The sequence below is a fragment of the Nilaparvata lugens genome, chromosome 6, assembly GCF_014356525.2.
Source record: "Nilaparvata lugens isolate BPH chromosome 6, ASM1435652v1, whole genome shotgun sequence".
Taxonomy (NCBI): Eukaryota; Metazoa; Arthropoda; class Insecta; order Hemiptera; family Delphacidae; genus Nilaparvata; species Nilaparvata lugens.
The window spans coordinates 46,293,319-46,309,030 of record NC_052509.1 but is presented as its reverse complement, the minus strand read 5'-3'; the positions used below and the strand labels follow the sequence as shown (position 1 = coordinate 46,309,030).

The 15,712-nt window shown below is 34.4% G+C and overlaps 2 protein-coding genes across 2 annotated transcripts in view; one reads left to right on the top strand and one right to left on the bottom strand.

Annotated features, from left to right (window-relative positions):
• LOC111048490 (E3 ubiquitin-protein ligase MYCBP2) overlaps nucleotides 1–15,712 on the top strand; it is a 287,490-nt gene that overhangs the window by 140,932 nt on the left and 130,846 nt on the right.
• The window catches only part of LOC120351944, a 43,606-nt gene continuing 37,578 nt past the window's right edge, over nucleotides 9,685–15,712 (bottom strand). The window contains exon 4 of the mRNA XM_039430922.1: nucleotides 9,685–13,944. Within this exon, the coding sequence (XP_039286856.1) occupies nucleotides 12,483–13,944 (1,462 nt within the window). The 3' untranslated portion in view covers nucleotides 9,685–12,482. The remainder of the gene's footprint in view (nucleotides 13,945–15,712) is intronic.

The window sequence follows — 15,712 nt, the reverse complement described above, 5'->3', positions numbered from 1 at the left end:
TATTTCAAAAATAATCTTTCAGCTGTCTTCAATGTATGGTGTGCTTTTAGATCTGTCGTCTGGCCAAACACCTCTCCAGTCATTAATCTCTCCATCTCTTTCCTTCATACTTTTCACACTTTTCTCTCACTCTCAACCGTTTCTTTACGTATTTCCATCTTTCTCCGTCCCCACTTTCCCTTTCCTCCATTTTTTACCAATCTGGCTCTCTCAACCCCGGCCTGCCAGTGTTAGTTTCCAGCGATACGGCAACATTATTCAAAATACGGGGCTGGACACTTCTCCCTTCGCGCCACCCGCCCAACGTGAATATTTCAAAAATAATCGCCGGTCTTTTTCTCCAGCCTGCTCCTGTTGTCCCTGCACATGACTTGTCCCTTCGGTCAGCACAAAAATACACTCCTCGCCGGCTGCCCGCTGGAAAAATGTCCGGCTGTATTTCTGTTAGTGGAGGCACTTCATTCAAACAACGTCGCTGCCCCCTCGTAATATCTCAGCCTGCCTGAATTTATCTGAAATGTTGCTGGTATCTTTTTTATTGCATCACTGATCAATTTATCACGGAATTAAGTAAAGAATCTTTCACATTCCTCAATACGTTTTTAGAGCTGGATTTGAATCTAAATTTATTTATTTATTCTTATGGCTTTTATCGGCAGAGAGATCCTTTCGGATGTTCTGCCTTGCCCTATTACCCAATGTCATTTCCTATCAACACTCAAGTTTATAGGTTATGTATTGGGTTCTTCATGTTTTCTCACTAAAAATTTGCACTTTCACTTCCTGAGTTCCTATTTTATAAATTTTAAAATCAAGAAAACAATTTTTAAACACAAAATCACATTTAAAAAGCAAAAACTATAAACTATTTGAATCTAAAGAAAAAAGGTATAATGTATGTAAACTCGCATTAAACAGGCATTTGCCCACATGAGAAGCCTTCTTCACATTTTTGATGTTGTATATTTTGTATTTTGTAAAAGAAGAAGGAAATAAATAAATTTCAATTTCATGTAATTCATAGTACAGTTTTGTATGATGTTTTAATTTATACAGTTTATGTTTTACTTATAGATTACTTTAACGGCTGTAGATAACTGTGTTTGTTCAATTGTCAATTTTCAAGTACTTCCGAGAGGAAAGTGATAATATAATATTTTGATTCCTTCCAAATAACAAGCCTGCAATCAAATAAGAAGGACACTGGTTTTCATGTATCAAGAAGTTCCAAAAATCAGTCATAGCTCGTGATTTGAGGTTTTTTCAAAGCTCTGAACGATAAATTCGTGTCAATTGACAGCGTTGTGAGACATTGCATGCAAGCGGGGAAGCGGGGAGAGTAATGAAGGAGAAAAAGGTTCATCAACTTACGCTTCGTGATTTTAGAAAAGAAAAGCTTTCATTCTCCAAGTTTCCTCTCTTGAACCACAGAAAATGGGAGAGAAATAATTCTTTCCCATGCTCATACCTAGCTATAACATTTCAATAAATGATATAATGGTAATGGTTACAATCGATTTTAATTCTCAATAAGAATTTATTATTGAAAGTGGTAATGCAGATGGAACATGATAGAGCCTAGATAATAATCTTCATATAAGTTCAGTTTTCTCGCTGCTACTATTTGTTAGAAAAAGAACATTCTATAATAATTTATTACAGCTCTGGACAATTTCCTAGTCTATTGCAAACGTGATCACATTTCCTGCTGCAAATTTAAAACCGCAGAGCTTCAATTTGTCACAATGGCTGAAAAAATTTAATGGCTGGATTCAAAAATATTCCTGTGGAATCTGAATTGGGAACAAAGACTGTCTGCCCAGACTTGTGAGTTAGTGTGACACTGAGGAGACAGTCCAGGAAGACACGAAAATGTGGACTAAGGAGGAGGAGGAGTAAGAGAAGGAGGAAGAGATTCGCATTAAAGTGTGCAGACCAGTGCGTGTCTAAAAATATTTGCGACTCGCTAATAAATCCAATAGAAGAGACGGCACTGCAGGAGCTGTGAAGGAAGGAGAAAGCAATGTTCTTAGACTAATCCTTTTTCCTGAGAACAGCGAAACGCTTTTCTCCTCCATGTCTGTGCATAAAGATGTTCACAGCAGACCAGCCCTCAATAGTTTCGGCGACTTGCGATCCTCTCAGTTCCAATTCCGTTGATTTATATTTTTTTTTTCATTCCGACTAGCGTAGATAATTGGGTTAAATGGTGAAACAGATTAAATCTATTAGCAATAAAGAATAAGTAAAGGTAATTTATTCTTTCTTGTAATAAATTTATTTTTCATTATTTTTTTCGGTGATATTTTCTATGCCTATGATATCGAATGAATAATAATTAGATCATAAATTATTCTCGATTAATATAAAAATTCTTTATAAATTCAGACACCGAAAGACAGATTTATCAATTTCTTGAATTCTTTTTGCTTTTAGAAAAAACGACTAGCAGTCAGATATTTTACAATAAATGAAATAAAAGTGATTTAATAATAAGCAGTTCGTGATGGAAAACAACATTGAAGAATTCTTGAATTCCTTGCAGTAATGAAACTAGCTTTCTGTCTGGTTCAATGCATTTTTAAAATTCTTAAGATGGAGGATGTGAGAATTAAAGCAGAATCCTGCCTTTGTCAAATTATTATCCATTTTCTAAAATAATTGAAAATTGTACAAATACTTTCTGCATTCTGATAAACTATCCTATTTTCTATGAGTTATTATTCTAGAAATCGATCTTTTCCAATTATGCACTATTTTCCTTGTTTTTCGAGATGCCTGCACTAGCTGATGTATTTTTTTATGTCGTCTGCAGTAGCCGATTTATAATGATGCGTGCCTTTGTGGGTTGACTACTTGTTTTTGTGTTATTTTTCGACTTGTTCTGAGCAGAGGAAGAGACAATCTATTTTGGTGTTGATGGCGGCGTGGCAGACACTTTGTTCCGAGTTTTGCTTTCGATTTCCTGTTCTAAATCTAAATAAAATGCCGGCGCCCAATCCTCCCATCTTCTTGAACAGGTGATGGTGCAGTGCTTCCTAAATGACAATGCACCACTTTTCCAAGCTTCTGATGCTTTGTGGTTTTTATTTCAGTCTCTGAATTCATTCTTTCATATTACTGCATTATTTATGTTATCGTGATGGTTCTCATAATGATTCGTAATGCATCTCCAAATAAAACTATTTTTGCCTCAAATCCAAACTAGTAAGAAGAGTAAACCATATGTCATCTCCCCATTATGAGAACTTTGAGTTGATGAATGACTGCACAAAACACAGAATTTCCACAACAGAGGCCCCGAATATGAAAATTAGCGGGTGGAAAAACAATGTGAATCTGCCTGTTGGCTAGAGAAACGAGAATTTCCGGGGATAAAAACTTTTCATATTTCCGTCATCCTCAGTGACCGTGGCCTCCTTACTTTCTGAAATTTTAATCGAAATCTGCGTAAACAGTATTCACCAACACAAGTGACAATAATTACTGAGGCAATCTAATCTCGAGATAACAATTTATGGCTTTGAGAAGCTCCTAGATAATTATGCTCTATTTTTTCAGCTGAGCAATAATATTCTATCGTAAAGCCTTACTTATTATCATATTAAATTATTATTTGAAAAAATACTAGTACTTGTTATATTTTACTCCCTTTTGATTTTTTGAGAAGGCTCTGCAGTCCATCAAACTATTACAAAAACCAATACAAAATTTAAAAACGATTTATTATTGTGTCAATGATTTGCAACGTGCCGAAATAACGGGTTTTATCTTATAATCAATTTTTCTCGAGCTACATCCCAAAACAATACGAAATCATCTTTCTAGAGTATATTCAAAACAGAGTTGATGAAATACTACAGAAAAAAGGGAAACAACATTGTTTATTACATAAATAGATACGGCCACCCCGTCTTTCGGAGGAGACGATAAGCCGTCGGTCCCGACTACCTAAAGAGTAGTCGTCATCTCTCATCATCCCTCTCACTCATTACCCACGCACAGACCTAAGAGCTTATGTGGGCATCACCCTCAGTATTATGATTATTATTATTTTTATTTTTCATCACATTACTATGTGAGTTTTTCATCAAAATCGGTCTATGACAAGACTTTGATGAATTATTCTGCTGCTAGGTTTAAGAATGCCCTAACCATTGATACAGTGTTGAGCATCACTGCCTTCTGCATCAAGTAGATCTTGTTTCTCGAGGCACCCAGATGACTTTTTCCCCATCAATCCAACTGCAGATACTATGACTGGAACGATTTCCACTTTCTCTTGATGCCAGATATCCTTTACCTCAGCTGCCAGGGGGAGATACTTGGAAATCTTTCCACTATAGTAGTGTTCCATGTTATGGCAGCATATGGAATGCCTACATCTATTAAGACTGTTTCCCTGGTCAGCTTATTCATCAGGATTAAATCTGGCTTGTTATGTGGAATCGTTCTGTCAGTCAGCACAGATCTGTCCCAATACAGCTTGTGGGTATTGTTCTCTAGGATTGAAGTTGGAGCATATTGATAGTAAGGAACTTTCTCGACAATCAACTTATGCCTTAATGCCAGGTCCTGGTGCAGTATGCCAGCAACATCATTATGCCTCTTGAGGTATTCAGTGCCTACCATTGACTGGCAGGGAGACACAATGTGCTGTACTGTCTCTGATGCCATACCACAGCGTCTACAAAGGTCATCGTTCAAAGGTAGCTTCATTATATATTTTTTGTAATTTTTGGTGGCTATCACTTCGTCTTGTATAGCCACCATGAAGCCTTCTCTTTCAATGAACAAGACACCATGCTTCAGCCAGGCATTATTATTATTATTATTATTATTATTAAATACAATTAAATGAATTATTATCAATGTATCAATTTTTTTTCTCTACTCAAGATTGACAACTATTTTTCTTTTGATATGATTTGAATTGAAAATTATTATTTTGAGATCACTGATTGATTATATCAATGTACTATTTCTATGTTTTTTTTTAATATAATGTAAAACTTGACTTCTCCAGTCAAACCTTCTTTAGAAGGTTTTGGAGAATTTATATTTCGTCTGGTTTATAATTTTTTAAATTTTCCACTGAAAAGGAATTTTCTTATCTTTTGTCATTCTTGCTTTTTTTATTATTCTTCATTTGTTTTGTTTGTAAGATTTCTTTTTATAAGTGTATTTTTCATTTTTGTTTGTTATATTTTCTATGATAAACTCCCTTCTTCTGGGGGTACCAGGACGAAGGAAAAGGAAAAAAATTACTCCGTGGTACAGTAATAGTAATACTGAACTCATATTTGTTGATAACTCATGATAGGCCTACTCATGAGAATTCTCCTCTCCAACAATTTCTTACGGTAGTTTTTTTATTATTATTATTACGTAGAATTCCTGTCTACATTATTTTTATTTATTTTTTCAAATTCTTCTTGTAGCTGATTACACTGTTGAATAGAGATAAGTATTTATTGAGACGCCTTATGATTCACTAGGCAGATTTAGACCAGTAGGTGTTGTTTAAACTGGGTATCAGGATCAGGAAACAAGAATAGACTAGGGGTAGGTATAAGGTATTCATCACATTCCTCATGCCACAGTCCGGGCCCGTTCTGACAAGATGAAGTGTTGGTGCGTATTTTTAATAGAATAAGACACTGACAAACCTGGCTGGCATCGCCAACATCCCAACTGGAGAGTGGAGAGTGGAGACAGCACTGAAAAGTTGAACATGTTTTTGTCTGGATGCTCCACTGTCTAAAAAGTACTCTCATCTTCTTTCTAGGTATTTAGATTCGCTCTTTTTCTCATGTCCCGTATTTATTTGCAGATTACTGGTTTCCAGTACATTCTCTTGGAATAGATTTTTTTTCGACAAAAATTTAGGCTGAGATAAATCACAACAAAAACAATTCGAAAATAATTTAGAAATTATAGTTATATTAAACTTTTAGATTATAATTATAGGTATTACAAAAATAATTTCCGGAATCTCAGTGAAACGTGACATTATTGAATCCAGGAACAAATATGATATCCAATATTAATTTCCACAAGTCCTCAATAGAAAAAATCGTCAATCATGTTCCTATTATTATTGAAGAGCACGCATTCCAGTAATAGAAATTCAGATTGGAGTTTTGCTTTGGGCATTTAATTTATGCATGATTACTATCTAATCACCTATTATATAAGAATCATTCACATTAAAATATCCTAGTCGAGTTGAAATAGATGATTGTAGATTGAAACCTGCTTCTTGGTATTGTCTACAGTTGGAGACTTTTTATCAGCTGACTTCATTTTCTCGCCATTCTCATCGCCACAATATCCTCCATAACTCGCTTGCCATTTCAGAAATATCTGCTTGCCTGGGGAAAGCCGTTTTGATGAATGCACACCCTGGCGTTGCAGTGCAGCAGCCTTGTCATTAGTGAACACTCGGCTCTACATTTCCTTCTTTTGTGGTGGTAGTGAGAATAACTTCATCACTCCTTCTCAACCTGAATAATCCTTTGCGGCGCAGGAGACAGTCAATCTTGTTGGCTCCTTGGCTTAGCCATCATTCAGAAGTCTCAACTTGCCGCGCCGGTTCTATTCTAATTTCATTCACTGAGTGAGGGATGTGTTTTGCGACAAAATGACATTTAAAAAACTAATTTTATAAATGTGTTGAAAAAGTGAGCAATTTTGAAATATTTCTATCTTTTATTCATGAGACTTGTAAAAAAACATCCAGTGTAATCACCAATTCTAGTCACAAAATGATCCAATATAATCACAAATTGTAGAAGAGCAGGTTGCTAATTCAGTTATTGAGTATTAATTTTCTCTCTTCCCAAATATAAAATGAAATGAATTTTGATACAACTTCTCCTTCCATATAATATTCTTTCTATTTCCGGGAATTTTATCTTATCTGGGAAAGTTTTAGATCTTAATACTTCATGAAAATTGAGAATTTCCAGTTCCCATATTCAGGAATCTTACCTAGGTCCAATAAAAAACTTACTATACTCTGTACAAAATTACTTTTGACTAGGGATGGACATGCGCAGCAGAGAATGCATAGAGTGGCAGGGATACAACGGCGGCGATGTCACCGTTCTGAACCGGCCAGCGTTCTCTAATTTGAAGTATTCGAGCGCTCATGTTAAACTTACGAAGTTTCCTCTTTGCAAGCACTGACTAGACTGATTCTAACCGACAGATTGGCAACTGCGCTTCCACCTATGCTCTATCCATCACTGTAATTGGCTGATCTCCCTCCGTTTCTCTGCGCCGCATATTCCTCCAAGTCAAAAGTAATTTTGTACGGAGTATAGTTAAGAAGATTCTTACAAATTGTTATATAAATACTTTGATTATTTTACTTGATGTATTTCTATAGCCAGCATTGAAATAGCCTATAGCCAATAAACTGAGCTAAATCCAATACTGGAAATGGTTGAACATTGTAAGTTGCGTGTATCCTTGATGAATATGAATATAATCTTGTTACAGTTCTCATTACAAGGCTTTGGACTTTAATCAATCTCTTACGCTTATCATGGAGAATGGATTATTGTTTTGATCTGATTAAGAAGAGAACTCGTTTGGACGGATTAGCTGGATTTTATTCGATAATTGGCTGATTAAGATTGTGATCAGACCACCCAGGGAATCATTGCCAATGCGAAACGCTTCTGCATTTCAAGCCCATTATTAACGCTCATTATAATGGCCTAGTTGTAGCCTATGGCCGAAAAGTAAAACAAACAGTTCTTAATATTCCAAACACAGTCAACACACCTGTTTAATGATAGATTTCGACATTCGGTAAGGTTGCATAAAAGAGATTGAAAAAGACATTATTCAAATGAGGTTCACTGATAAGTTTGCTCTAAATTATTATAATATCATAATCTGTAGCTTAATGACTAATAGATAATTTATGCTAACAATGATCTGTAAATATTATTTCCTGAATTATTCTTCAAGTAAGATTTTCAGACTTGAAGTGGTATTAGTGAAAATGTATACAGTATTTACAGTACACTTATGCTAATTCTGATACTTTATTTGCAGTGACGTGCTTACTTGTTATTTGTACTTTCTAGTGACACTGCTTGCTCAATTTATATATGCTTCAATGTTGAGTATCATATTCTACTTATTTGTGGCTGCTTGACTTCCTCAATTCATGTAAACATAAAATAAGAGGAATTTCTCTTTATTTCAATACCTATATCCATATAGCAACTTAGATTTACTCCGAACTTCAAACCTCATCCCTTCATTTTCTCTGATTTTGGGTTGTCACAAAACCAATCATTTTGAAAATTAAAACTATTTCCTGGCCATATTATTTCCTAATATGGTTGTAAAGTTGTTCGCTTTTTTCAACGGATCATCAGTTTTTTTAACTTTACCTGTGTTCAATTAAAACTTTAGAAATACTCTTGCCTAGAGGCAGATGAAGAATACTTGGTGGAATGGAAAGTCCATAATGAGTTCCCAAGTTTTCTCATATTCTTCTCAATTGCCTTGATTCTCGTTTAATGATTTATATCATTTCAACAGTGAAAGATTTGAACACGATTTGTTTTTTGTATTTGATGAAGATATTAAAAATTTGCATTTCATTGCACCTACTTCATTTTGATGAGAGTCCAGCTCATATTCATATTAGTTCAGTCTACACCAAAAATGTTTCATTATCAGTTCAATTTAAAAATGTTCTTTTTCTATCATAATTATTATTGAACGACAATTCAAATCTAATTCTTTCTTATTTATAATTCAAGATTTGACGGTAATATTTATTAAATCATGATCTGGGATTGTCGTTTGTGAGTACGATTGAACGACACATGATAGTGCGATAGAATGACATTTTCATGACTTTTGCACAGTGTATGTAATTAAAGCTAAATATATATACCTGATGAACTCATGTGGTATATGATTTGAAGCACTAGAAAGCTCAAACCAAATCTGTGCAAACGGCCCTAGTGAGATGCATCTTGCTATAATGCAATATTATAGTTTATTGCTGGTAACATAGAGTAAGAAATATTTATAGATAAAAATCAATGGGATCAGAATTACTATTCCATTTCTCTAAGTTGGTGCTGATCAGCGATTATCGATTGACATTCATTCTATGGGGTTGATCAGATCAGTGATATTTTTTCATAGCGAAATCACGGAGTGATCCGTGGTCTACACCAACAAAAGCCATACGAATTAACTTTTTTCATAGCGAAATCAGTGAGTTACATTCTCATTACATTCATTACATTCTATATACTCACTGAGCGAAATGAATGAAGTTTCATTATTTTAAAGCACTCCGCAGAATAAAGTGGGCTTGACGAGACAAAGCAAATTGTTTATTCTATCCTCTTGTTCTCTCAAACTATGAAGATTGATCATTGGAATTTTCCTGGTTCGAATACCTTACATAAGTACAACAACAAGTTCGCACGTTTCTTCTTTGCTCCATGATATTTTAAAACCATCCAGCAATATCCAATGTGAGACTTGTTTTAATTTTGTATTTTGAATGCATTATTGCTTAGTAGTTAGTGCCAATCATTGGAAATTGTTTCTAAGCTTAAATTATTCATGTTATAGATTATAATTATTAATCTATCTAGAAGAATAGGGGGAAATGAACTTGAAGAAAAACAATATTATAGAATTTGGAATGTAAAATATATTTCAAAGTTAATGTACATCCAGTTTCGGAGAATGAAGGTGTCAACATCTTAATTTAATGATTCATTACAAAAAATTCACTTACTGACTAATATGTTGCAAGTTTAAGAATTCTTTCGCATTCAGAATTTATTTCTCATCTCTATTTTGATTCAATTCTAAACTTTTTACTGAACTCTGTTTCATTAACTAACATTTATTTACGATTTGAGCTATTAGTTTGATTAATAATTTTCAAAACTTCTCTACTTTGATTATATTGAATTTCATAACATAAGTTATTGACTATTATCTCAAAATATATGAACACTAGTACGGTAAAAGTAAATTGATAGTTTTTTATATGATTTTACAATCAGAACGTTCCTTGAAAAGAGCATTTGTCATGGAACCATTACATTTTACATCCATGATAGGTACCTACTGTAATAAGCTTGTAATAAGCAAATAATGTCAATAGAGTATTCAACTAATTAATCTCAATGCAATAATTATCATGAATTTTCTTTTACAAACTAATATCTATTGTAGTAATATAAATGTATAACTTCATTCTTCTATGGCCACAAAAAATTTATAGGAGAAGCCACTTTCTGTGACAAACACATACAAAACTCTGCTATTAAAATCTAATTTTTAATGGCATTAGAAATTAATTACTTCGTATTAAAGAGAAGTATAATTTTTTGATTTCAGGTTTCAAGGTGAATTATTGCAACTCTTCAATCTACAATGATTGAGCCATCAGTATACTGTTGGAGAAATATACTTTTCCAATCTGTTGATTTCACTATAATTTCGATGAATTGCTTTACAACCAGTAGATTAGTACGGTATTCAATTTTACTTCAGTCCTATAAATTTATCAAAAGTTCGAAATTACGTCTCATCTTGCAATGTTCAACGGTTGTCTATATCTAAATTACTATATAATTGTCTTTGGTAGAAAAGTAGACAAAGTCAATAAATGTACTAAAATCTATGCATCATGTGAATTACATATCGTCCGACTCTTAAAATAGGTACTACAGAATTACACAATTAGTTAGTTGTTTTCTTGTTAGTGGCAAATTATCAAATCGATCTCCACATACAATTCATAAAATAGAAGATTGTTCAACAACAATAAAGTAATTAATAATTTTATCACATTGCACTCAACCTCCAACTTAAAATAAAATACGAAACTAATGTAACTTAATTAGTGATTGTTAATAATCATAATGGCATCCAGAATCGATGGAATATATTTACATTTGCAATTTTTTTTTCAGTAACTAATCGCGAAAGTCTTCAGATTGTATATTTGGGACAATAGTTTGAATATCAAAATTCAATTTATTAAATTCATTTAATCTATATCTAAAGATTTGCTATAAAAATTACAATTCAGTTTACTAAAAAGATCTTCTAGAAAGAACTGCAGTTGACCTGTTGAGAAATTAAAAGCAAACCAATAACTTCCTACTTCTACAACAGCACCAAAACACAAGTTCAAAATTTTACGATTCAAAAAATTAAAATCAATCACGTTAACAATACTTATTATTAATATGACTTGGTATAACAACAATATTATTATTAATTTATTAATAAAATGATGTACTGTATTCATAATTTATTTTTCCGGTACCGGTACCTCTTACTTCAATTTTTTCAACAAGAAAGCTGTTTTATACATGACATGACTTATGGTATTCCCAAGAACAGTTGCTAAATAATCTACTATGTTAGATCAACAATATTTCTAAAAACTATACATAATACAAATCTAATGACAAGAGCATTCCACGATTATTATTCTCATATCGTGGCACAAAACACATAATATACAAAGTATAAAATCAATAAAAATATTGATTGTTCAACAATAGTAATATAAATAAATGTATAGAATTTAGAGAATATTTAGTTGGAAAATTGATTGAAGTATTTTTTTCAGTAGTCACAATATCAATCAACGTATAACATATAATATGATAAATTACTCCGGAGATTGAAAATTAAAGACTAATATTGTAATACAGATTGATAGATTCAAGGCGAAAATATTTCAAAAAATCCAGATCTCTTAATAAGCAGCCATTTTGCAAGTTAGATGTAAATGCTATTTAAAACCTGATGTTTGAAGATTGTTTATCTAGAAATCCAGCAATCCTTCAATTAACGAAGGATGCAATTTATCCTAGATTGGATGGATGAGATATGGAGTAGGCTTAGAGTATGGATTTATGGAGTAGTATGTTTAAGCCACGTTCTATGCAATATGCACAGACAGATTGCTAGAACAATCAGTAAGATCAGTTTCTAGTAAAAAATCAATCAGCCCCGAGCAATACAATTTTTCAGACAATTTCCATTTCTGGTATCAGCACAATTATTCGTGTAAGTTTGCAATTTGTAGAATATGAAATTTTTAATTAATTTTCAGCAGTAGAGTTGATTATTGCAAGCTATTAAAAAAAGAATTATTCATTTATTTATTGAATGATACACAATTATTTATTTAAATAGGTAATTACAGTGAAAGTTTAGAACTCCTAAGGCATCATTGAAAGTTGTTCAACCTAGACATGGAAAATAATTTCCTGTTCCAGTACAATAATTGAATGTTGACATATTTTCAAGAATCATAGTTGTTCGTTTGTCATCAAAGTATAAAACTCCATCTTCACATCCCAAAAACGTTCAAAGCACTAGTCATTAGTCCTGTACTAATATGGCTGGAAGTTTCACTCGAATCAGTTTCTATCCTAGTAAAATATTTATCACAGTTGTCAAAGTGAAGAGGACGGGCCTTCACCAGGGTCGTTTTGGGGGGGTTTTTCGGGCAGCGGACGGTTGGCTAAGGCACGCAGTGATACAGCGGCAGTCGCCGCATCAGGAGCACTCTGCGATCCACTCGGCAACTCTGCGTAATCGTAAGTAGCTGGAACCGTTGGACGTTTGTCACGAGGTTCGGCGTATTCATTGAGCAGCACCGATCTGCGCCTCGCCTCCGCGTAGACAGCCCTCAACGGAAGCAGTTTGTCGGGCGACGGAGCCCTCGTACCAACCGACACACACGTCTTGCTGCCCTTCTGTTTCTTCGATTTCGGCTTGATCTCGTCGTACACATGGTTTGTGTCATCAGGCTCAAACTCGTCGAAATCAATCACTGTTTCAGCGGTGCAGTTCTGATTACAACTTTCTTCCACCTTGATGAGATCGTACAGATGTTCGATCATATCCCGTGCCTCACTGTAGTTCTCTGGGTCATCCAGCTTCTCCCGCAACGTTTGCAGCAGTTCATGGGTGAGTTCCTCGGGCAGGGTTTGGGTGGCTTTGTTTTCCAGTGGCGACTCCCCATCCACCTCTGCCTGCCCCTTCGGCTGCCTCTGCAGCTCGGCGTACTCGTGGATTGTCACCGAATGAGTCGATTCACTTCGTGTGACGCTTGTCGTTGATCTCTCAACAACACGAGACAACAGATTGAACAAGGATTCGGTTGACATCACAAACAACACTCGTCCTTTGGTGAGGTAGTTATTTTTGCACACCCATACTGCTGATGAAATGAACATGATGATGCAAACACAAAGCACAACGAATGCAAAAATAGCTTTCAGTACAGTCTTTTCCCCCTCAACTCCGAACCCTTCATCGTTTTGAAAAGCTGAATCCAAAGTAGTGATAATACCACGTTCAACCACTGTAGTTTCTTTAATTTCACACTCACTCGAATTTTCCCCACACACTTTCTCACTGAAATTCGTGATCAGAACATAGCTGGCATCGAAACAGTGTTTCCAGTTGGGATATGTTTTACAAAAGCTGCTGTACAAGATTTCTTCAATAACGTCGTCAGTTCCCGTGATTATTCCTGATATCCTATTGGTATTGCAACGACATACTTCTAAGAAATGATTATTGTCAATGGTAACGTTAACGTCGGTGTTCAGACCGAAGTTGAATACGGGAGAGCTGGTGATGGTGGAGCCGATGTAGTTGCCTCTGAAGACGAAGGTGGCCCGGGATGCGGCGCCGCTCTCAGGCGGGATGTACCTGCCATCGAAGGCGTTCGCCTCCAGTTTGTCGAAAGTGTTGTTCTCTATTTCCAAGTGCTTCCACGAAGTGTCGCCGCCCTCCCGTCCATTCAGCTTGAAGCCGTTGCTGTAGATGCGGTGGAATGTGTTGTTGACAAGAACCATTTTTGCAACTGCTGACGGTATGAAGCTTTCCTCTTGTATTGCTTCGATTCTGAAAATAAAGGGAAAACCCCATGATATCATTGAAATTGAAATGATTGAGTTATTTTTTTATTGCCGTATTCAAAAATATACGAGATATAATATTATTATGTTTGAATATTATTGAGCATTTTGATAATATTCCTAACTTGCACCCAATTGAAGACCAAACATTTTCTTGATTTGAATTAGATGACGTCAGGTATTTTGTATAGAAAATTGACCTTAAGCGTTAGTTGTATCAGAATTCGATAATATAAGTTGTAAGAATATCTGAATAGCTTTCAGAATTTAAGATTCATATTTGGATGCACAAATATTTGTATATTATATACATTATATACCTCATTTGTAATTTAACATTACCATTGATTCCTCCTATAAGATATATGAAACTACAATATTAAAAAATGTGAGTATCGATTCAGACTGATGATGGATGACGTAACCAACGTGTAATTCGTATGAGTCGTACCATAGAGAAACAAAGCATAAGCTATTACGCTATTGTTTCTCTATGGTCGTACTAATGGAGCAAACCATCATCGACATTTATATTTTAATCACCCCAGCAAGATTTATAATAAAGTATATACAAGCACAAATTACTTTATTGTTAGAGCATCCACACTTTGAAATTAGATTAAGTCAAGTCATCTTGAGCATCCAATTTCATTTGAGAACGTTTCTTACTAAGAAATTTGAATAGGACAAATTTAATGAAAATTAATCGTTATTGACTTTATTGTTCACAAATTTCCATTATAATGATTCAATTAGCTGCCTAGAAGCAGGAACAGACGTCACTTCAGAGCAAGTAATAATAAAGTAAACCTAAGAACGTTGACACTGAGTCATTCAGCCATACAGAACTTTGACACAGACGTTCAGCTATTCGTCATGTTTCATTTATTGAGCAGGATATACAAATAGAAGAACTATGAATGATAAATTCAATAATTTCCAAACTGGCTGAATAATACTCTTCAAATCAGTCTGCTATGTCGTTATTTACGTATTCAAAAGTGATTAATTCAAATAACAATACAGTATAGTCCAGAATGGTCATTTTTCAGGAAACAGCCCCGAAAGAATTTTTCTCGACGGTTCTATATGTATTTTGGGGCGGTGAATTCGAATCTGAAATTTGCTGACACGCCAGAGGGCGACTTCACCCCCAAACTCCACAAAACCCCTAAAATTTCGGACTTTTTTCAATTTTTCCATTTAACCTCGAAAACTTTGAGTTTTTGGAGATAAATCATTCTCTACAAAATTAAAGATAGTAAAATTTCTAATAATTTGAGTGGTCGCGCAGGACTCTACCATTTTTGGTTCAGGAGCTACGAATTTCCAAAAAAAATGTATTTTTTAAGGGGATTTCAAAATTATGCAAACCTACCACTTCTACCCTATACAACTTGGATATTTTTCTAGTTTAGATAAAAAAACACACATCACGTGGAAGAACAATTAATTCTGAACAGGATTCCTAAGGAATTTTAGAATTTAGTAGTGGAGGGAGGGGGAATACTATTTTTTTGTCAAGTTTGGTGTATTCTCCCTCCCCCCCACTACTAAATTTAATTCAAAAATTCCTAAGGAATCCTGTTCAGAATAATTTGTTTTTTCACGTGATGTGTGGTTTTTTATCTATACTAGAAACATATCCAAGTTGTATAGGGTAGAAGTGGTGGGTTTGCATAATTTTGAAAAACACTTAAAAAACTTTTTTTTAATTCGTAGCTCCGGAACCAAAAATGGTAGAATCCTTCACG